Below are 24,667 nucleotides of genomic sequence, written 5' to 3'. Positions count from 1 at the left end.
CTGAGACCACAGCCCGGGTCGAGCCACCCGTGACATCCCCTCAAGAAATAGACCCCCGATCCGGTGCTGGGTACCCCGGTCTCCTGGGCGTCACAAATTGGCGTCACGAACAGGATCTACCGTGCCCAGCTAAACTGGGTATTGTGTGCCGTGATTTCCAGTAAAATTGGTCAAAAACTGTGTGAAAAACATTAAAAATTGACTTTATTAAAGAAAATGTATTTTCCCCATTGAAAACCATTGAAATTGACTTTTTCCCATTGAAAGACATGGGGACAAAATGGCCGCCATCCTCTGAGGTAATCACCTTATAACTGCCTGTGTTATTTGAACTGCGCCACAGCCTGAGCTCTGACTAAAAAAAAAAAAAAAATAAATCCTGCTGCACCACAGAACTATTGTGCGCCATCCCGACGGGAGCAGAGGACCGGAAGGGTCCAGATTAACTAAGGGGGCGCAACATGTCGCACCACGGAGATGCTGATGCACCAGGTGATGCGACCGCAGCAGAAGGACAAAATATGAATAGAGCGTCTGGCAGCCCAGCGGCGCAAGGAGCAGCGCCCATTATGCCATTTCTGATGCCCTATACTCCAGGTGCCCCGTGGCTACCACACTATGAAGGTAAGCCAAATACTCTTGATAACTTTAATGAGAAGCTGCAAGCCTACTTCAACATGTACCCTGCCCTGACAGAGATTCAGCGTGTTGGTCATCTTATGGGACAATTAGCTGGCAGTGCCCTGCGGGAAGTCACAGCCTGGCCAGTAGATGCAAAAGACACTGTTAAACATATAATAGCCGGATTGAAAGCAGCTTTTGAAATCACTGCCGGCAGTAAGGCTAAAACAAGATTCTTTAATTGTAAACAGAAATCCAATGAGAGCGTGAGAGACTTTGCTTTAAATCTACAGGAGGCGCTGAAAGCACTTACATTAGCAGAACCTGTTTTTACCACTGGAGCAGATAAGCTATTGAAAGATCAACTTATTGAAGGACTCTTAACCCCTTCTCACCGGGGGCATTTAAGCATGCTGGCCTTTAAGGATCCCGAACTGACATTTGCTCAATTAAAGGAAAGTGCCATTCGTCTCCAGCAGGCAGAGGCGCCCCGGGATTTGGATTTGCCTCAAACTATTGCAGAGGCACCTCAGCAGCAGGGAGTGCCAGTGACCTCAGCCATGTCAGGGGCTATTGCTAAATCTCTGGAGCCTAACACCAATGAGGCTCTCCATCAAAAGCTTGCTGCCCTGACAGACACCGTTGCTTCAATGGCTAAAATCATTCAGGAGTTGCGTGGATCCCAGACTGCACCCAAGATCGAGTTGGCAACCAGCAAAGAGGATGTTCCATGGATGAGGCCCAGGAGGTACCCAGCGTGGAGAGGACGACCCAGCGACCGCTACCAGCCGGATGGACAGCCCATTTGCCGTCGTTGCAAGGAGCCAGGCCACTTTGCCCGGGAATGTGCTTTAAACAAGGATCCCCTGGGAAGGCGGGCCGCTTCGCAGGAATGAACTTTCAAGGTCCAACACCCTGGCACGACAAGTACGTAGGAGGGCGCCCCGTTATCCCTATCGTGCTGGACGGTATTCCCCTCAACGCCCTGCTGGACACCGGTTCCCAGATATCATCGATTCCGCATATCCTTTATAAGACGTACTGGGCTGATACAGACAATGATAAAGGACCATCTAACGTTGCATTGAGTATATGGGCTAGTAATGGTGAGCTAGTACCGCAAGTAGGTTTTAGGGAAATGACTGTCAAAATTCGTAGAGTAGAATTACAGAAGCAAGGTATTATTGTCGTTGATGTTGACCGGCGAGATCGTGAACCAACTGTATTGATAGGAATGAATGTAATAGAAAATTGTTTTTCCGAGGTCCTTACTGTCTTACAGCAACTCGCCAAGACTGCCAGATGTGACCAGCAAAGAATTCTACAGAGAGCGATAAAAGCTTTGGTGTTAAAGCAACAGGTAGAAGTTGCAGGTGGAGAAATTGGCAGTGTGAGGGTAAGTGATCCAACCCCTATTGTAATTCCGCCTAAAACCGAAATGTTGGTATGGTGCAGAGCCGCAATAGGCATAAAAGGGCGAGATTATCAGGCTTTGGTAGAACCCGTGTACACTGATAGTAGGCCCACTATACTGACAGCCAGGGGAGTAGTCAAGGTACACCCGGGAAGGGTGCCAATACGTCTTTTAAATTGTGGAGAAGAAGAGGTCACTTTACCGAGGTATGCTACTATGGCGAAACTATATACCGTTGACAACAATGCCATCACAGCCATTGAGCCCTTGGATCCTTCATGTCAGTCGGACGACAATGGTTCACGTGGAGAATTGGAGGATTGGTGTCAACAGTTGTACGTAGGAACAGATTTAACACCTACCCATCAAAAACAAGGGGTGTACAGGCTAGTGAGAGAATATGAACAAGTCTTCAGTAAACACCCGCTAGATTTTGGGCAGATCAAAGGGGTAGAACACACAATACCCACCGGTAACCACCCACCAATAAAAGAGAGATATAGACCCGTACCGCCCGCTCACTACCAATGTGCAAAAGATATGCTAAGGGATATGAAACAAGCCGGGGTAATAAGAGACAGCTGTAGCCCCTGGGCGGCCCCTCTAGTGATGGTTAAAAAGAAAGACGGAACCATGAGAATGTGCGTGGACTACCGGCATATTAATCACATTACCCATAAAGACGCGTACCCCCTACCTAGAATAGAGGAATCATTAGCAGCATTAAGATCTGCTAACTATTTTTCCACATTAGACTTAACAAGTGGGTATTGGCGGGTCCCTGTGGCGGAGAGAGACAAGGAAAAAACAGCATTCACCACACCGATGGGTCTCTGTGAATTTAATTGTATGCCGTTCGGACTCTGCAATGCACCCGGTACCGTCCAGCGACTGATGGAGTGCTGTCTAGGACACAAGAATTTTGAAACCGTCCTCCTGTACCTAGATGACGTAATAGTCTACTCCAAGACTTATGAGCAACACCTACAAGACTTGGCAGAAGTATTTGAAGCCTTGTCCAAATATGGCATGAAGATCAAGCCATCCAAATGTCACCTTCTTAAGCCAAAGGTACAGTACCTGGCACACATTGTAAGTTCAGAAGGAGTAGCACCGGATCCCGAAAAAGTAACCGTGATAAGGGATTGGCCAAGACCCACCAGCGTGAAAGAGGTGAGGCAATTCCTGGGACTGGTGGGCTACTATCGCAGATTCATAAAAGGGTTTACAAAGTTAGCAGCACCCATACAAGACATCCTGGTAGGGCAGTCAAAGAAGCCCTCAGCCCGGAATCCTCCTTTCCAGTGGAGTGACGAGAGGGAAGAGTCCTTTGAGAAGCTAAAGAAGGCACTGACAGGAGAAGAGGTTCTAGCATACCCAAATTACCATCAACCCTTCATCCTCTACACAGATGCCAGTAATGTGGGACTAGGAGCAGTACTGTCACAAAAGCAGGGAGGCAAGGAGAAAGTCATCGCCTTTGCAAGCAGAAAGCTCCGGCCTACTGAAAGAAATCCAGAAAATTACAGCTCCTTCAAGTTAGAACTATTGGCAGTAGTCTGGGCTGTAACCGAGCGTTTCAAACACTATCTGGCAGCTGCAGAATTCACCATCTATACCAGGGGTGGGGAACCTCCGGCCTGCGGGCCGTATACGGCCCGTCACGACTTTTTATGCGGCCCCCAGGCACATTCCCAGGGACCGCTGTGCTCTGGCAGCAGCCGCGCTTTTCCCGGCTGCCGGCCCTTTAAGTCTCACTGCCTGATGCCTTGAGGGTAGATGCTAGAATGTACGGGCTCTATCCAGATCCTGACTTCCAGGACCTGACTGCAGCCCATACATTCTAGGCTTAACCCCGGCCTGTGCTAGTGTGCTCTCTGCTCTGGTGGGCGGGGTAAGCAGCACGCTGCGATATGTCACAGAAGAGCTGCAGCAGATTTACCAGCCTCCCGGACCTGCTGCCTGCGTGACTCCTCCTCCCCCTCACTGTGAGTACGCAACCCATCGCTACCCCCCTCCCCCCGCTAAGTGCTGTGTACTCCCTCGTGCTGTGTGTACCCCTCAATGCTGTGTACCCCCTCGTGCTGTGTGTACCCCTCAATGCTGTGTACCCCCCAGTGCTGTGTACCCCCTTGTGCTGTGTACCCCCTAATGCTGTGTGTATCCCCTAATGCTGTGTGTACCCCCTAATGCTGTGTGTACCCCCTAATGCTGTGTGTACCCCCTAATGCTGTGTGTACCCCCTAATGCAGTGTGCACCCCCTACTGCAGTGTGTACCCCCTACTGCAGTGTGTACCCCCTAATGTTGAGTACACCCCTAGTACAGTGTGTACCCCTTAGTACTGTGTGTGCTCCCCTAGTAATGTCTGTACCCCTTGGGTGATGTCTATGCCCCCCCAGTGCTGTCCGCACCACCTAATGCTGTCCATGCTGCCACCAGTGCTGCCCATGCCATGGTCAGTGCTGTCTGTGCCCCCTTATGCTGTCCGTGCTCCTCAGTGCTGTGTGCCACCCCTCAGTACTATGTACCCCCCAGTGCTCTGAACTTGCTACTGCTGTCTGTACCCTCTCACTGCTTTCTATGCCCCCCAGTCTGTGCCCTCCTGTTGATGTCTATGCTCCCCCAGACTTCTCTGTGTCTCCCTAGTGATGCCACCTAGTGCTGTCTGTGCTGCCACCTAGTGCTGTCTGTGCTGCCACCTAGTGCTGTCCGTGCTGCCACCTAGTGCAGTCCGTGCTGCCACCTAGTGCAGTCCGTGCTGCCACCTAGTGCAGTCCGTGCTGCCACCTAGTGCAGTCCGTGCAGCCACCTAGTGCAGTCCGTGCAGCCACCTAGTGCTGTCTGTGCCACAGCCAAGGCTGTCCATGCCCCCCTACTGATGTATATGCCCCAGCCCCCTCCTGTGATGTATATGCCCCAGCCCCTCCTGTGATCTATATGCCCCCAGCATCTCCAGACCGAGACAAACCTGGAAAAGCAGCTGTGAGAAACAAGATGATCAATATCACCGAACACACAGTCACACCAAACAGAAGCAGCTCCTGCCTCCACAGTAAGAGTGAGTTAATTAATCGTTTGACCAAATTTTTCAAGTTGATAATGTTGTGCGGCCCCCAAAGGTTAGTAGGAAATTCCAAATGGCCCCCGGCAGTAAAAAGGTTCCCCACCCCTGATCTATACTGATAACAACCCGTTGACCCACCTGGATACAGCAAAATTAGGTGCGCTGGAACAACGATGGATAGCCCGGCTGTCTAATTACAACTTTGTGATCAAGTATAGAGCAGGCCGCAAGAATGGAAATGCAGATGCCTTATCCCGGATGCCACACTTGGAAAATGTGGAAGAGGAACCGGAGGAGCTTGAAGAAATTGAACTACCGGCCTTCCATAGTCCCAAGATAGGACAGTATCAGTCAGGTGCCTATCAGAAACAACAACAAGCGACTCTTAACCCATTAGCACACCACAGATGGGCTGACACGCAAGACAGCAATCCGGCTATGAAGTTGGTAAAGGAACTGCTGACGGAACAAGGTGCATTTCCCAACCAGAATGCCCCGGAAGAGACGCATCAACTCTGGAAAGAGAGAGGCAGAATGTTCTTGTATCAAGGGAAGCTCTGCAGAAGGTACACTAATCCAAAGACACATGAATTAGTCTGGAAAATAATAGTGCCTAAACAGGATGTAAAGATGGTCCTGGAAGCTTACCACAATGGTGCCGGTCATTTTGGATGGAAGAAACTAGAAATACTCTTGAGAGAAAGATTCTACTGGGTTGGCATGAGAAGATCAATTGAAGAATGGTGCAGAAACTGTGGTCCGTGCAACCTCAGAAGGAAAGATTAACGAAACCAAAGAGCACCACTCCAGCCCATAGTCACCAAGCAACCACTTGAGCTTGTCGCCATAGACCATGTGAAGTTGACACCAAGCCGGTCTTGGCTATGTCTATGCCTTAACCATCGTGGACCATTACTCACGCTTCTTAGTGGTGGTACCAGTGAAAAATCTCACAGCAAAAACAGCAGCTAAGGCGTTCCAAACATACTTTTGCAGACCCCATGGTTACCCTGAGCAAGTACTTGCAGACCAAGGTACAGCCTTTGAATCAGAGATCTTCAGAGAGTTCTGCAATATGTATGGTTGCAAGAAGATCCGGACAACAGCATATCATCCTCAAACAAATGGCTTATGCGAAAAGATGAACCATATTGTAATTGACTTATTGAAGACCTTGCCGGAGTCAGAAAGAAATCAATGGCCAGAGAAATTGCTCGACTTGGTAGACCTATATAACAATGTCCCAGTAAGCTCTACAAATTGCACCCCAGCTTACCTTATGCGTGCAAGACCCGGTAGGCTACCAATTGATCTAGAAATGGGAATTCTGAAACCGGATGCAGAAGTGCAAAATTTCAATTGGGATACCGTACGTCAACAGCAGTATCGCCAAGTACAAGAGTGTGTGGAAAGAAGTCTCCAGCAAGCTAGAGAAAGACAAGAACGAACTTATAATCAGCATGCTCTAGCAACCCCGTTAAAACCTGGTGACCAAGTACTAAAGAGAAATCGTCGCACCAATAAACTGGATAATCAGTGGGAAACCATCCTATACACAGTTTTACCAGCAAGAGTGAACAATCCTAAAATGTGCCTTATCAGCAAAAACGGAGGGCTAATATCAGTACTAGTGTCAAGAGACAATCTGAAACTATGTCCTGAAATCTTGAAAGAGCCAGAAGTTATCCAATCGGAACCTGAAGTAATCCAACCCGTACAGGTTCAACCAGTTAAGGAAGAGGAAGAAAAAATTCATACAGTTTTAGGAGACTTTCCTAAAACCTGGCCCACGTACCATGGTGCAGTGGTAGTACCAATGATGGCCTTTTACCAAGTACCAGAACTAACACCAGAGCCCATACAACCAGAAGCCCCAAGACAAACAGAATCAGAAGTTGACCCTGTACCACAAGAAGTCCCAAGACAGGAAGAACAGATTCCTAGTTATAGTGATCCCGGTCACAGTGGACTTGCCAACCCCACAAACGTGGAATCATCCTTAGCAGAACCAGAAGCACCCGGTAGGTACACATCCACTCATACCATCATGCTAAGTACGCCTAGTACACTAACCTTACGTAGGTCCCAGCGTAATACTCAAGGTCAACTACCGGCAAAATATGCAGATTATCAAATGTGAATAAGTCGAAATGTGAATTGTGTATATGTTATGTGGTACATTTAATAGAATTCAGAAAAATTTAGTTTAGTCATTACTTATTAGTTTGCAACGTTTAAGCCCAGTACCTACAGAGACTTTCCTGTATGAACTACTTACATATTCTTGAACTTTTCTTCATTATTAACTATGAACCATGCCACAGGACTGGTTGTGGTAAAACTACTTGTAAATAGTTATCAGCCGGAGGCGATAGACTAAAACTCCGGAAAGACTGCTTTTTGATCTTTTTCGACTTTCTTTTAGACTTTCTTTTAGACTCTGTTGGAAAAATGGAACCGAGTTCCAAGACGCTAATTGCAGTGCCTTTTCTAGCAGATAGTTAGTTATTTCAATATCTTCAAGAATAGAACTGTATTAATGGACGCTGTTTGAAGTGACTTTTTACAGAACTCTATTTTGCCCTTTTAGTGGTTTTTGTAATTTTTTATTTTTACGACTCTGTACATATTAATTGTTATATCATTTGTTTATTGTATCACAGTCCCGGAGTACTGTTTTTCACTAAGGGGGAATGTGGCACCCCTAGGGGTATTATCCACGGTAAAACCATCATTAGTTACTCAATACAAGCACTAGAGCAGACACCGCACTACCACCTCTGGCCAGAAGGGGGAGCTCAAGAGACTCCCCTAGAGATATTCTGATCTGAGGTAAAATCGACAGTTAGTTTTTCAGTTGGAGCCGGGACGCTCAGAGGAGTAGTTACAGAGAAATTGCTCTGAGGTCCTTAGGAGAGACTGACAATTTCCAGGCCCAAGCCATTGGTCTGAGGAAGAGGAGACAGAGAAGAGGAACATTTTAGGAACCGGGTAGCCATTAATATCTACCCGTGAAAAGGCGCAAATACGGACACCGGATCCGTGGCTGCATTAGTTTTACACAATACAGCAACCAGGAAAAGTGAAGGTTATTCAAGCTCCATCAGGGTCAGACACAGCAGCATCCAGAGAGTTCAGCGGTACTCCCGGAAGGGGTAAGCAGAGGAAAAGGACTCAAGTTGCCTGTTGAAATAGGACCCGGGAGGGACAGTTTGGGCCGGCAGCTAGTTCACACACAGCAGCAGGCCACAGACAGCGCAAAGAAGGAGGCCAAGGACCCGGCAGAGCAGAGTAACTTAGTCCTCCTTATACAGACTCCGGTGATGTGACTTGTTGTTATGCAGTTTTTGTTAAAGTAAACCGGTTAAACGTTGCCTGCGCCTCAGTCTCTCATTTGGGCAGTAGCCACCTATCCAGGATTGGGACCATCGAAGCTGAAAAAACCTATTGCTGATCAAGTAAGTGTCTGCGCCCCTAAAGTCTCCTCACAATACCATTATCTATAACCACCATTGACTTTTACCTCACATGCCTGGGACCCACAGCCCTACCCGGAAATGGCTTTCCACCTCAGCTGCCCCACATCATCATCCCTGGCCAGCTACTGGCAGCGGTGGCCATAAATAGCCACATTTATTCAGGGTGGCGTCACGAAAAACTCTTATAAACTTTTATTTATCCCCTGTAAATACCCCCCATTGCACTGTGCATCGCCTGAGACCACAGCCCGGGTCGAGCCACCCGTGACATCCCCTCAAGAAATAGACCCCCGATCCGGTGCTGGGTACCCCGGTCTCCTGGGCGTCACATATCCATTATTGATTAGGCTGCTTTTCTTAGTTTTGATAAAATCATAGCTGTATAAAGGTGATTAATCACTATAGGACTAGTATATCTGCTGTCATGTCGTCCTCTATATTCATGAGCTCTGTACAACCCCACCCCATCACTAATTGGCAGCATTCTGCCTATGCAGCATGTACACAGCGACCTGCCAATCAGTGGTGTGGGCAGTGTTATATAGAACTGGTATATCTGTAGCAAATAACTGTTATTTGAACAAAACTGCAGAAAATAGCCAAGAATCAGGGTCTCTGCCCCTACATTATGATGCTCTCAGATTGGGCTCCTGGAAGAAGCATCGCTAATGCGAAATGTGCGTTGGGTGTGTGGGACACCATTACCTCTCTCCTGCTGACTCCCATACAGGTATATTGCGTGTTACCATAGGACCTTCTCTTGTACAGCTATGTGTTCAGAATGTGACTTCTATTTGACATCTCTTAACACACTTGTGCTTCTACTACAGTCATGGCCAAAAGTTTTGAGAATGACACCAAAATTATATTTTGACATGATCTGTTGCCCTCTGGTTTTTAATTGTGTTTGTCTGATGTTTAGATCACATACAGAAATATAATTGCAATCATATTATGAGTACCAAAAGGTTATATTGACAGTTAGAATGAGTTAATGCAGAAAGTCAATATTTGCAGTGTTGACCCTTCTTCTTCAGGACCTCTGCAATTCTTCCTGGCATGCTCTCAATCAACTTCTGGACCAAATCCTGACTGATAGCTGTCCATTCTTGCATAAGCAATGCTTGCATTTTGCCAGAATTTGTTGGTTTTTGTTTGTCCACCGGTCTCTTGATGATTGCCCACAAGTTCTCAATGGGATTAAGATCTGGGGAGTTCCAGGCCATGGACCCAAAATCTCTATGTTTTGTTCCATGAGCCATTTAGCGATCACCTTTGCTTTATGGCAAAATGCTCCATTATGCTGGAAAAGGCATTGTTGGGTGCCAAACTGCTCTTGGACAATTGGGAGAAGTTGCTCTTGGAGGACATTCTGGTACCATTCTTTATTCATGGCTGTGTTTTTAGGCAAGACTGTGAGTGAGCTGATTCCCTTGGCTGAGAAGCAACCCCACACATGAATCGTAGCGCTCACCTCTTCTTCTCCTAATAAGCTGTTTTCCAGATGTCCCAAACAATCGAAAAGGGGATTCATCTGAGAAAATGACTTTACCCCAGTCCTCAGCAGTCCACTCCCTGTACCTTTTGCAGAATATCAGTCGGTCCCTGATGTTTTTTCTGGAGAGAAGTGGCTTCTTTGCTGCCCTCCTTGAAACCAGGCCTTTTTCAAGCAGTCTCCGCCTCACAGTGCGTGCAGAAGCACTCACACCAGCCTGCTGCCATTGCTGAGCTAGCTCGCCACTGCTGGTAGTCCGATCCCGCAGCTGAAACAGTTTTAAGATACGGTCCTGGCGTTTGCTGGTCCTTCTTGGGCGCCCTGGAGCCTTTTTGGCAACAATGGAAGCTCTCTCCTTGAAGTTGATGATGCGATAGATTGTTGACTGAGGTGCAATCTTTGTAGCTGCGATACTCTTCCCTGTTAGGCCAATTTTGTGCACAGCAACGATGACTGCACGTGTTTCTTTAGAGATAACCATGGTTAACTGAAGAGAAACAATGATACCAAGCACCAGCCTCCTTTTAAAGTGTCCATTAGTGTCATTCTTACTTAATCATGACTGATTGATCGCCAGCCCTGTCCTCATCAACACCCACACCTGTGTTAATGGAACAATCACTAAAACAATGTTAGCTTCTCCTTTTAAGGCAGGAATGCAATGATGTTGAAATGTGTTTTGGGGGTTGAAGTTCATTTTCTTAGCCAATATTGACTTTGCAAGTAATTCCTGTTAAGCTGATCACTCTTTATGACATTCTGGAGTATATGCAAATTGCCATTAGAAAAACTTAAGCAGTAGACTTTGTAAAAATTAATATTTGTAGCATTCTCAAAACGTTTGGCCATGACTGTATGTGACTTTGCTAAATTTGTTTTTTATGCGTTATTTGTATATACGGTATGACTATATGGTTATTATTGGCTGGTTCGGCTGTAGTCATTATTTATACTATACGGGGAGTTTTCTGGCTAGGTGTTCACAATATATCTACCCTTTGAGAGGATCTGGTTTTGGAGACAGTCTTTTGTATTTTTACATTTTTATCTATCCAATAAAGATTTAATTGTTTTATGCGATTGCATACGCCTTATGCTCTCAGATTGGGTCACAAAAATCTGGTCACAGAATCCCTTTAGAAACTCTCTGTTCTACAGATAGAGAGGATTTTTCATTTTTTTTGTGTAATGCTCGTTGCCTCAATTTCTGACCGCCTATGCAGTGCATCAACAATGGTCAGTTTCCTAAGAAACAAGCACGTCTTGCCATCTTTTTGGAAGTGCAGATATTGACCAGATCTATGTACCCCCCAGCTTCAGTGCCCCTGTGCTCTTCCCATACTGCAATTGCAAAGTTGCCTCTGCGTGCAGCGCATAGTTTGGGCCAGCAATACAACCATGCTGCTAGCCCGAACGACTAATCATCAAGAGCAGAGGACTGGAGGTCTCTGTCTTGGCAACCACTGTCAATCTACTGTTCCTTGTTTACCCGGCTGGAAATACAGTATGTACTCTTTTAGGACCATTAAAGAATATACTATATATAATTTCCTCCATTCTCGTTGTTGGGGCTTTTCACAAATGTATTTTTTTCTCATTCCTGTTTTTCTCCCATTCACCACTATGTAGCACCTTCCTGCTGTAGTAAATCAGTATCCCAGACCCAATTTAAGGATTAAACCCTTAGGCTATGTGCACACTAGAAAAATGACTTTTCTTAAGAAATTTCTTAAGAAAATGTCTTGAGAGTGAAGGATTAGCGCACCTTCGTTAAAAAACGCACCAAAAACGCACCTGCGTTTTTACCACGATTTGGTGCGTTTTTGGTGCGTTTTCGGTGCGTTTGGTGTGCGTTTTTACCGCTGGTTGCTCCCTGCGTATTGTGCCATTATCTATGGTAACTAACGTAGTTAGCTGCAGAAAAGAAGTGACATGCTCATTCTTTTTCTTAAGAAAATCTACAGAAAGAATTTTCTTAAGAAAAAAACGCAGTGTGCACACAGCTAATTTTTTTTGCCATAGGTTTGGCTGGGGAATGTCTGCAGAAAGGTTACAAGAATTTCTCAAGAAATTTCAGCAGCAAAAACGCACCAAAAACGCAGGAAAAAAACGCAGTGTGTGAACACAGCCTTAAGATGTCTACAGTTAACCACGTTTTCCCACTTTTTTCTACATTCATAGTGGTCAAGGAGGTTAAAGGAAATTTGTCAGTAGAATCAACCCTCCTAAGCCGTCTATATGGGCATATAGGTCACAGAAAGTTGAATAAGATGATACTATGGTATATGCGATCTGAAGTCTTCCAGAGAAATCCACATTTTTCCAGCACCCATGACAGCACCACGATGTAAGGGTGCTGTCATGGGTTCAGACAAAACACATTACCGGTAAGTAATTACATATTTTTCTTATATGTAAATGACCTGTTCCAGGCTATGGGCCAGGCGTCGATCTCCCAAGAATCTGCCTCCAGAGATTATCTAATATATAAAGCTGAATGTGTGTATGTATGTGTGTATGTCCGGGATTGGCATCTGCACCGTCGCAGCTACAGCCACAACATTTTGCACACTCACACTTCTGGACCCCGAGAGCGTCATAGGCTATGTTGTGAGGCGAAATTTTAACCCCGCGCGTTCCAATTTACCAATCAATTTTGCCCCTATCTACATAATGGGGAAAAAGTGAAACGAAAAGTGTATCCACACCGTCGCATTTACAATTATGAAATTTTGCACAGACACCTCATGTGACCCAGGGAATGTCATAGACTATGTTTTGACAGGAAAATGTAACCCTGCGCTTTACAGTTACTCTCCAAAAAATATGCCTTCATTAAAGTAAATGGAGCCTGGAACTACAGGTTGTTAGTAGGAGCTGTGAGTGGTTGCTATAGGAACAAAAGACATTCATAGTATAAGAAGCTTATATGTGAGGTAATAAGATGTCGGTGGGGAGACGGATAGAGAGAGAAAGAGACAGGCAGACAGGGAAGGAGGAGACAGCCAGAGAGACAGACAAAGACAGTTGGGGAAAGAGACAGACGGGGAAAGAGACAGACGGGGAAAGAGACAGACGGGGAAAGAGACAGACGGGGAAAGAGACAGACGGGGAAAGAGACAGACGGGGAAAGAGACACAGACGGGGAAAGAGACAGACGGGGAAAGAGACAGACGGGGAAAGAGACAGACGGGGAAAGAGACAGACCTGGAAAGAGACAGACCTGGAAAGAGACAGACCTGGAAAGAGACAGACCTGGAAAGAGACAGACCTGGAAAGAGACAGACCTGGAAAGAGACAGACCTGGAAAGAGACAGACCTGGAAAGAAACAGACCTGGAAAGAAACAGACCTGGAAAGAAACAGACCTGGAAAGAGACAGACCTGGAAAGAGACAGACCTGGAAAGAGACAGACCTGGAAAGAGACAGACCTGGAAAGAGACAGACGGAGCACATTACCTGGCCAATTTAGTTAGATCTGTGTGGAATATCTGTGGTGTTGAAATATATGTTGTGAAATGCTTCTATTAGCTTAGTTTTTGCCTTTTAATTATTACATTTCTATCTATTTATTTTGTGCTTTTTGTGTGCAGAATACATTTTTGTTAATACATTCTATTTTGTTAACAGCAGTTATTAACCCGGGCGAAGCCGGGTTGTACAGCTAGTTCTAAATAAAAGGGAAAGTTACCAGTGTGAGATATCAGGAGAGCAGACTGTCAGTCATTACATGTCTCACACTTAAAATGCCCTCTTCTATTTAAAATAAGCTTTAGAGGGAGATCTATGTTCCTTATATGTAAATTTAGTTGTTCCAAGCTATGGGCCACACATCGATCTCCCCAAGAATCTGTGTCTAGAACTTATTCTAAATAAAAGGAGTCATTACCAGTGTGAGACATCAGGAGAGCGGACTGTCAGTCATTACATGTCTCACACTGGTAATGCCCTCTTCAATTTACAATAACCTCTAGAGGAAGATCTATGTTCAACCCAAAGATCTTAATAGGTTATTTACATATTAAGAAAAATATGAATTTCTCTGGAATAAGACATCGGATTGCAGATATCAAGGTATCATTTTACTCAGCTTTCTATGACCTACATGTCCATATAGACAGCTTAGGAAGCTTAATACTACTGACAGATTCCCTTTAAAGGTTTAATGGAATAAGGGGTACTTTGCACACTGCGACATAGCTAGCCGATTGTAACGATGCCAAGCGCGATAGTCCCCGTATCGCTACGCCAGCTTCACACGCACTTACCTGCCCTGCGACGTCGCTCTGGCCGGCGACCCGCCTCCTTCCTAAGGGGGCGGGACGTGCGGCGTCACAACGACGTCACACAGCAGGCGGCCAATAGAAGCGGCGGGGCGGAGATGAGCGGGAACATCCCGCCCACCTCCTTCCTTCCTTATTGCAGGCGGGACGCAGGTAAGGAGATGTTCCTCGCTCCTGCGGCTTCATACACAGCGATGTGTGCTGCCACAGGAACGAGGAACAACATCGTACCTGTCGCTGCAGCGAAATTATGGAAATGACCGACACTACACAGATCACCGATTTTCAACGCTTTTGCGATCGTTTATCGGTGCATCTAGGCTTTACACGTTGCGACATCGTTACTGGCGCCGGATGTGCGTCACTTTCGATTTGACCCCGACGATATCGCAGTAGCGATGTCGCAACGTGCAAAGTACCCCTAAGAGCTGTTTTGCAAATTGTTCAAAATAGAAGGTAGAATTAAGCAGTAATTTTCTATTTATTTCTTTGACTAACAAAATAGAGTCTCTTCAGGATAAAAAAATAATTGATGATTATATATAACTAGAAGGTGGCCCGATTCTACGCATCGGGTATTCTAGAATTTACGTATTGTGTAGTTCATGTATGATTTTTGTTATATATATATATATATATATATATATAGATGTTGCTGTGTGTAGTTACCAAGTGTTTGTGTAGGGCGCTGTACATGTTCTGGGTGTTGTCTGGATGTGACGGGGGGTGAGAGCGGTGTTGTATGTGTGTTGCGTGTGTTGCGTTGTTTGTGGAGCGCTGTGTGTCTGTAGCGTTGTGTGTGTGTTGCGCGGTTTGTGTGTGTGTGGTGTGTTTTGGGGGGAGGTATGTTTTGTGCAATGTGTGTGTTGTGCGGTATGTGCGTATATTTGTGTGTGTCGCGGTGTTTGTGTGTTGGGTGTTGTGTGTGTGCAGCGTTGTCTGTGTGTGTGGGTGTCTGTGTAGGGCAGTTGTTTGTGGTTCCCAGTGTGTGTGTGTGGTGTGTTATGCAGTGCGCACGCGTGTGTGTGTGTGTGTGTTGGGGGGAGGTGCACACTCCCAAACGTGCTCCATCCCCCATGCAGCGCACTCCCCATCGTGCTCCATCCCCCATGCAGCGCACTCCCCATCGTGCTCCGTCCCCTATGCTGCGCACCCCCCATCGTGCTCCATCTCCCATGCTGCGCACTCCCAAACGTGCTCCATCCGCCATGCTGCGCACTCCCAAACGTGCTCCATCTGCCATGCTGTGCACTCCCAAACGTGCTCCATCCGCCATGCTGCGCACTCCCAAACGTGGTTCATCCGCCATGCTGCGCACTCCCAAACGTGCTCCATCCGCCATGCTCCGCACTCCCCATCGTGCTGCATCCCCCATGCTGCGCACTCCCAAACGTGCTCCATCCGCCATGCTGCGCACTCCCAAACGTGCTCCATCCGCCATGCTGCGCACTCCCAAACGTGCTCCATCCGCCATGCTGCGCACTCCCAAACGTGCTCCATCCGCCATGCTGCGCACTCCCAAACGTGCTCCATCCCCCATGCTGCGCACCCCCCATCGTGCTCCATCCCCCATGCTGCACCAGCATCAGCCTCTCTACCCGCAGCATCAGCCTCTCTGCCCGCAGCATCAGCCTCTCTCCTCCCAGCATCAGCCTCTCTCATCCCAGCATCAGCCTCTCTGTCCACAGCATCAGCCTCTCTGTCCACAGCATCAGCCTCTCTGTCCCCAGCATCAGCCTCTCTCATCCCAGCATCAGCCTCTCTCATCCCAGCATCAGCCTCTCTCCTCCCAGCATCAGCCTTTTCTGTCCCCAGCATCAGCCTCTCTCCTCCCAGCATCAGCCTCTCTCCTCCCAGCATCAGCCTCTCTCCTCCCAGCCTACCCCAGCCTCAGCCTCCCCCAGCATCAGCCTCTCTCCTCCCAGCATCAGCCTCTCTCCTCCCAGCATCAGCCTTTTCTGTCCCCAGAATCAGCCTCTCTCCTCCCAGCCTACCCCAGCCTCAGCCTCCCCCAGCATCAGCCTCCCCCAGCATCAGCCTCCCCCAGCATCAGCCTCACTCCTCCCAGCATCAGCCTCTCTCTTCCCAGCATCAGCCTCTCTCCTCCCAGCCTACCCCAGCCTCAGCCTCCCCCAGCATCAGCCTCTCTCCTCCCAGCATCAGCCTCTCTCCTCCCAGCCTACCCCAGCCTCAGCCTCCCCCAGCATCAGCCTCTCCTCCCAGCATCAGCCTTTTCGGTCCCCAGTATCAGCCTCTCTCCTCCCAGCCTACCCCAGCCTCAGCCTCCCCCAGCATCAGCCTCTCTTCTCTCAGCCTCCCCATCCCAGCCTTCCCCAGGGTCAGCCTCTCTCCTCCCAGCCTCCTCCAGCACGCCGTGCTTCTCTGCCGACACTCACAGATCCGATCGCATACACTCACACACACCCGATCGCATACACTCACGCACACCCGATCGCATACACTCACGCACACCCGATCGCATACACTCACGCACACCCGATCGCATACACTCACGCACACCCGATCGCATACACTCACGCACACCCGATCGCATACACTCACGCACACACACATTGACGATATTGCACATACGCGCTCATACTCACAACATCCGGAGATACCACATGCTTCTGGCCATGTGATTCTCCGGCAGGTCCTGGAAGCTCACAGCACAGTATCGCCACCGAGAAGCAAGCGATATCCCAGGATGTTGTGAGTATGTGGATGCGATGTGAGGTGTGTGTGAGAGTGAGTATGATCTGATGTGTGTGTGTGTGTGTATGTGTGTGTGTGTGTGCTGTTATGTGTGTGCGTGTGTGTATGTTCCGCCGCTGCAGGACCTTGATGTGTGGATGCGATGTGATGTGTGTGTGAGGTGTGTGTGAGAGTGAGTGTGATCTGATGTGTGTGCTGTTGTGTGTGCGTGTGTGTATTTTCCGCCGCTGCAGGACCTTGATGCGCTGGTAACTGTGCTACCATGGTTACCAGCGTATCTCGTCCCCCGCTCGCACGGGAGCCCACACCAGCATACGCCGGCCAGCCCCAGCAATGCGAGGGTATGTGTCGGCTGGTTTGGCGGCGTACGCTGATGTGGGCTCCCAGGGGTACAGTACTCACCTGGTAGTCGTGGCTCCGTGACCGTGTCGGTTCGGGGAATGCGTGGGGGGGGGCGGGGCCAGAGCTAGCATGCATTGCGTGAGGGGGGCGGGGCGTGGCCGAGTTGCCAATGCCTGCAGGGTGTCGGGGCGAGAGGCCAATCTGTGGGGGGGCGGAGTCTGGGCGAGCGGCCGGCCAATCCGTGTGGGGGCGCAGCCTGGGCGAGCGGCCAATCCGTGCGGGGGGGCGGGGCCATGGCGAGCCCAGCGGCCAATCAGCTTTTTGTCACCGTAAGGACACAATTTTGGAGCAAGACAGACAGACAGACAGACAGACAGACAGAATAAGGCAATTATATATATAGATTACCAATCGCTGCATTGCGAGACAATATGTAATTTATCTGTCATTAGTAGAACACCAATGTGCCCATATCATTCAACAGAGCATTTCCTCATTAGTACCTGTATCTTAAGGGGCCATAACCCGAATTTGCAGATCACACAAACACAATTTGGGATCTATAAACCCCCAAATTGAACATGCACGTGTTCCTAGGGCAGGATTAACCCTTGTATACCAACTAACAACCTGAATATCTATAGCTTGGTTTTCAGATTAACCATTAAATTTCCAGGTTTTAAGTGTAGTAATTCTGTAATATAAACATATGAAAGTTATCGCCATTAGAAGTGTATGAAAACACAAAAATATTTCTACATTGTTAAAATAATTGAATATTTTGGTCCTGGGGGTCCAATATCTGCAATTTTGCATATGTTACTTTCTACATCTGGAATGCATACTTCCCTAATGGGCATTGCTCTATCAAGAACTCACTGAATACCGGAGTTATATCTGTAGATCATACCTTAGTGGCTTTAATGCATGTCATTAATGATCCACTTACAATAAGAAACTCTATCCCTATATTTTCTGCATAAATCACTGTATCTTATAAAGTCTTCTTGTATTACAAGCACAGATTATGGTTATTAAGCCGGACTGTGGGCAGGGGGGGACAATTCACGGAGTGTGAAGGGAATGATACTGTAATAAAGAGATCTGCGGTACCTGTGCAGAAGACCGTCTTAGCAACGGTTGCCATGATGATACTGGTGAAGCCGGTGCCTGCCCCGAGCTCTAACACTGTGCACCCTCTGAAGAGATCCTGCTGCCAGAGAATGTAATCAGCAAGAATAAATGCTCCACGCCAGATCTAGGAAAAAAATCAGAAAGTGACACATGCCCATTATTTCCCCAATTAGGGGATTTTCACTTGTATTGCAACTATTTGCTGCTTGTAAAAAGGAGAAAATGCCCTTTATAGAGCAATAAACAAGGTAATAAGGAACTGTAAAAACCTGATCCTTCCTGATATCCTGTTATAAACGGAGATATTCCTCCATTGCGGCTGGTGCTGTGCTTCTTTTGGAAACTGGAGGTTTTACACCCACGGTTTTGCAGTGTTTTGCACCCACGTTTTTGCAGTATTTTGTACCCTTGTTGTTGAAGTGTTTTGCACCCACGTATTCTGGAGTGTTTTGAATCCACATTTTTGGAGTGTTTTGCACCCACGTTTTTCAGTGTTTTGAACCCATGTTTTTCGGAGTGTTTTGCACCCATGTTTTTGGAGTGTTTTGCACCCACATTTTTGGAGTGTTTTCTATCAACGTTTTTTCGAGTGTTTTGCACCCACATTTTATGGAGTGTTTTGCACCCACATTTTTGGAGTGTTTTGCACCCGCGTTTTTTGAAGTGTTTTGCACCCACATTTTTGGAGTATTTTGCACCCACGTTTTTGGAGTGGTTTGCACCCACATTTTTGGAGTGTTCTGTATCCACGTTTTTTCAAGTGTTTTCACCCACATTTTTTTGAGTGTTCTGTATCCACGTTTTTTCAAGTGTTTTGCACCCACACTTTTTGGAGTGTTTTCTATCCACATTTTTTTGAGTGTTTTGCACCCACATTTTTTGGAGTGTTTTGCACCCACATTTTTTGGAGTATTTTGCACCCATGTTTTTGTTGTTTTTTTGAACCACAGAGTGACAGAAGACAATGGTGACAATTTATCTAGATCCCCATCAGGTTTCCCTACACGCTATCGAGAACCAACTTGCAGGCTACTTATTCATGTTAGTAAATGGTGGGGGAGGTCTTGTCCTGTGACAATAATATCAGGGACACTTAGGGCCTAATAGTGTCAGCCATCATGGAGCGGGGGCACCACTTACGCAAATTAGGATGCCAACCTCTACAGGAAGACAGGGAAAACCAGGGCTAGAATAGCCTTATATTAGAGTTACCCTACTGTGTTGTTCCCCAATACCAACACTCTGCATAATGGCTTTTGTATTTTAATCTTTTGTATAAAGTGTGTTTTGGTTTATTTTGCACAATTATTTTTTTTTTAATAGGCTTATTAGTACTATTACCATGGTTTTTAACCATTATCATGGTTTTTTATACAATAAAGATTACATTTCTTAAATAAAGTATACTTTAATGAAATAAGGGGTTTGTTCAGCCAGTTCTGCCTCTCAGCGGCGCTACCATGGTCCGCTCATTTCCATGAAGTGACCCCTGGGCTCCATGACCTCTGAGATACAGTGATGTCACGTCATCTTCCAGTTGACCTGACATCACCGAGGCAGGCCCCAGTCTTCCTGAGTGACTGGGCTGTGGGTGGAGTTTACCGCTCGTTATAGCCCAGCATTTCACACGTTCTCTACTTCACTGCAGAGCGTTGCAAGCAGGAGTGATGCTGGGCTGGGACGAACAATGAAACTCTGCCCACAACCCAGTCACTCAGGAAGACTGGGGCCACCTTGGTGATATCAGGTCAACTGGAAGTTAACGTGACATTACCGGATCTCAGAGGTCACAAAGACCTGGGTATCACTTCATGGGGATGAGCGGACTGTAATAGCACCATTCAGAGGCAGAATTGGCCTAAGGTATTTAGAAAAAGCCTTCCCTATCAGTTTTAGGGTAAGTTCACACAGTGCGTTTTTCGCTGCGTTTTTTGGGTGCGTTTTTGCTCAGAAAACTGCATGACTTTGCTTCCCCAGCAAAGTCTACTGTACAGTATGGTGCCCACAAAAATGCAGCATGTTAATTATTTTTGCATTTTTCACTGCGTTTTCCACCCATTGAGTTTAATGAGATGTTCAAAAACGCAATGAAAATCGCAAATTGCAAATATAGCTGCGTTTTAGTGCGTTTTTATGACTAAAAACGCAGCTATAAACACAAGGGGTGGGTAGTAAAGTGACATGTACAGGAAGAGGATTCCTTCTGTCAGTAAACAGAAGCGTGAATCCTCCCAGTACCGCCACCGCTGCTTCCATTTCCGGCCCGGTGCCATGTCCGCTCCCGTGCAGGAGGTGGAAGCGGCTGCTAAATCAAAAGTGAACAGTAGAAAAATCTCATACTCACCTGTCTGCAGACTCCCGGTGCCATGCTCCCAGCTCCTCTTCCCGGTACCACGACCCCCGCTCTGGCTGTGTGCCGGCTCCCAGGCACGTACGATAGCTGCAGGACCTGGCGGTGATCACCTGATACGGTCACCTGACGCATCAGCTGATCGTAAGTCTCGCGCTGACGCCGGATTTTACCGCCCGTCCGGCTATCAGCTGATGCCGTTAGGAGACTTCATCACTAATTACCGGCAGCTCCTGCAGCGGTCACCCGGGAGTCAGGACGGACGTGTGTAGTTGTTTTTTTTTTTGCATTGATAAGCCTAGACTGTACAGCGAGCGAGCGCCGAGTGACTGATTCCCCGGCGCTTGCAGTCCGTTCATGACAGCTGCAGACAGGCCGGGCTGATCTCCGGAGTTCAGGTGAGAGCATCAGAGATTAGCCCGGGATGTCTGCAGCTGTCATGAACTGAACCGCAAGTGCTGGGGAATCAGTCACTCGGCGCTCGCGGTATAGTCTAGGCTGCACGCCGGAGCTCAGGTGAGAGCTCCGGAGTGCAGTCCAGGTACCTGAATCCAGGCCTGGCATTACTGGAGATTCCTCCGGTAGCCAGTTCAACGCTGCACAGAAGTGTGGTTTTTTTTTTTTGCACTGATGCATCAGCTGATTGTATAAAAGCCGGTTATACAATCAGCTGATATGTGATGTGATTCAGGCCCTTGAACCTGACACATCATCTGATCGCTTTGCCTTCCAGCAAACCAATCAGATGATATTGGATCCGGATTGGACGGCGCGAGACCCTTGACCCAGGATTACTGCGAAGGGGGGTTCTTTATTTCAATAAAGATAGAGTCACTAATTGTGTTGTGTTTTATTTCTAATAAAAATATTTTTCTGTGTGTTGAGTTTTTTTTTTTTTATCTTTACTAGAAATTCATGGGGGCCATGTCTAATATTGGCGTGACACCATGAATTTCGAGCTTAGGGCCAGCTGATAATACACAGCTAGCCCTAACCCCATTATTACCCAGCGAGCCACCCGGCATCAGGGCAGCTGAAAGAGTTGGATACAGCTCCAAAATATGGCACTTCTATGAAAGCGCCATTTTCTGGGGTGGCTGCGGACTGCAATTCGCAGCGGGGGTGCCCAGAAAGCTTGGTCACCCTGTATTGCGGATTCCAATTCCCAGCTGCCTAGTTGTACCTGGCTGGATACAAAAATTGGGCGAAGCCCACGTCATTTTTTTTAATTATTTCATGAAATAATTAAAAAAAAAAAAGGGCTTCCCTATATTTTTGGTTCCCAGCCGGGTACAAATAGGCAGCTGGGGGTTGGGGTCAGCCCGTACCTGCTTGCTGTGCCCGGCTAGCATACGAAAATATGGCGAAGTCCACGCCATTTTTTTGGGGGGGCAAAGAAATCCTGCATACAGTCTTGGAAGGAGGATGCTGAGCCTTGTAGTTCGGCAGCTGCTGTCTGCTCTCCTGCATACACTATTGGATGGAGGATGCTGAGCCTTGTAGTTCTGCAGCTGCTGTCTGCTCTCCTGCATCCACTAGTGGATGGAGTAAGCTGATCCTTGTAGGTCTGCTCCCCCTGACTCTCCCTCCAGCATACAGTCCTGGATGAAGCATGCTGAGCCTTGTAGTTCTGCTCCCCCTGACTCTCCCTCAAGCATACAGTCCTGGATGGAGCAAGCTGAGCCTTGTAGTTCTGCAGCTGTCTGCTCTCCTGCATACACTAGTGGAGAATGAAGAACATATTGAAGAAGGAAATGACATCAGACCTTTTTTCTTTTTTTTCAACAATCTTTAATGGCAATGTTCACTGATAAAAAACGTATAAAAACGCAGTGAGCAAAAACACAGCAAAAAACGCACCAAAACGTGGTAAAAACGCATGCGTTTTTGCCGCGTTTTTTTGCCGCAGGTGTTTTTTTGTGCGCACAAAAACGCAGCATCAAAAAAACGCAGTGTGTGAACTTAGCCTTAGGCTATATGCACACGCTGCGTTTTTTTGTCGCTGCGTTTTTGTGCATTTGTGGCCGCTAAAAACGCACAAAAACGCACCCACAGCAAAAAAACGCAGCAAAAAACGCATGCGTTTTTACCGCAATTTGGTGCGTTCTTGGCTGCGTTTTGCTACGTTTTTGGGCTCTGCGTTTTTCCAATGCATTGATTGCATGGGGGGAAAACGCAGAAAAATGCAGGAAAGAATTGACATGTCCATTTTTTTTTTAAGCTCAAAAACGCAGCTTAAAAAAAAAGTTGTGTGCGGACAGCAAAAATGAAAACTCATAGACTTTGCTGGGGAAGCAAAGTCATGCAGTTTTGAGGCCAAAAACGCACCTGAAAAACGCGCAAAAACGCGTCATTGTGTGAACTTACCCTTACAGGGATGTGGCCACTATTGCAGAGTAGTGAACCACCCCTTTAACTATTAGAAACGGTTACAAACACTAGGCTACACATTCAGCATATAAACACAAACATGGTGTAAACCAAGCAAAGGAGGGAATTGCTACTGAATTAAATATATATATTTTTTGTTATTCATGTGAAGATGTAAGATCGTTGCTATATGTTGTCAGAATGTCATTTCTACAGATATTAAATCCTTTCCTACCTGTTTGCCAACATCGTCTAGTGGCGTGGCCATGGTGTGCTCTGCAATAGAAATAAGGATGCATTACTATGTACATATAGGTAAATGTTGTACCTTTATAAAGCATCAATGAGACCTGACAAGTGATATATACACAGAGAGTGGATTATTAAATACTATAGAAAAAGATAAATCTCAAGGTTTAAAGAACCTTTATGGAACAAGCAGTATAAAATCTGGTAATACAACCTCTGCTATTGACAATCATTGGTGAGAACGCCAGGACAGAGAATATATTACAATCCTGTGCAGAAAGGAAAGCCACAGTCCAAATTATCATATAATACCTGAATTAAGGCAGTCCTTTTTATGACATGTATAACTGTGGCATCATTATTAGATCCCTTGATAATAATGGCCACCTCATTTACCAGGTATCCGTTTTGCAGCCTTTCTCCATGGTAAAGTTGAGACTCTAGGCCCGACTTACTAATCATTTAAACCCATCATTGCACAGGATAGAAAGGCCTGTACTGTACACAAGAGACCGTAATGACAGATAATTAGAGGAAATATTTCTTGATGTCTGTGCTGGAAGGGAGGCAATTGCTGTATCTCAGCTTTCTGGATCATCGTCAGCCAGTTATAACCACAAGTGGAAGTAAATTCCCCAGATATTTTTGGAAACAAATATAAAGTAAAGGCCCCGTTACACGCTACGATATATCAGGCGATATGTCGTCGGGGTCATGGATTCCGTGACGCACATCCGGCATCGTTTGACATATCATAGCGTGTGACAGCTACGAGCGACTGTTAATGAGCAAAAATACTCACCTTATCGTTGCTCGTTGACACGTCGTTCATTTTCAAAATATCGGTCACATTCCTGGATGCAGGTTGTTCGTCGTTCCTGAGGCAGCACACATCGCTTCGTGTAACACCTCGGGAACGACGAACACAGCTTACCTGCGTCCCGCCGGCAATGAGGAAGGAAGGTGGGCAGGATGTTACGTCTCGCTCATCTCCTCCCCTCCGCTTCTATTGGCTGCCGCTGTGTAACGTCGCTGTGACGCCGAACATCCCTCCCCTTTCAGGAAGAGGATGTTCGCCGCCCACAGCAAGGTCGTTCGGGAGGTAAGTACGTGTGAGGGGAGTTACCGACTTTGTGCGACAAGGGCAAC

At 47.0% G+C, this 24,667-nt stretch overlaps 1 protein-coding gene across 1 annotated transcript in view; it reads right to left on the bottom strand.

The window, feature by feature from the left end:
- The window catches only part of METTL22 (methyltransferase 22, Kin17 lysine), a 285,223-nt gene that overhangs the window by 218,403 nt on the left and 42,153 nt on the right, over nt 1–24,667 (bottom strand). Inside the window, exons 4-5 of the mRNA XM_075317898.1 lie at nt 23,505–23,545; nt 18,529–18,673 (exon numbers count right to left, since the gene is read on the bottom strand). Of these exons, the coding sequence (XP_075174013.1) occupies nt 18,529–18,673; nt 23,505–23,545 (186 nt within the window). The remainder of the gene's footprint in view (nt 1–18,528; nt 18,674–23,504; nt 23,546–24,667) is intronic.

The sequence above is a fragment of the Anomaloglossus baeobatrachus genome, chromosome 7, assembly GCF_048569485.1.
Source record: "Anomaloglossus baeobatrachus isolate aAnoBae1 chromosome 7, aAnoBae1.hap1, whole genome shotgun sequence".
In the NCBI taxonomy this organism is placed as follows: Eukaryota; Metazoa; Chordata; class Amphibia; order Anura; family Aromobatidae; genus Anomaloglossus; species Anomaloglossus baeobatrachus.
The sequence above is the reverse complement of the archived record's forward strand: the minus strand, read 5'-3'. Positions and strand labels throughout refer to the sequence as shown.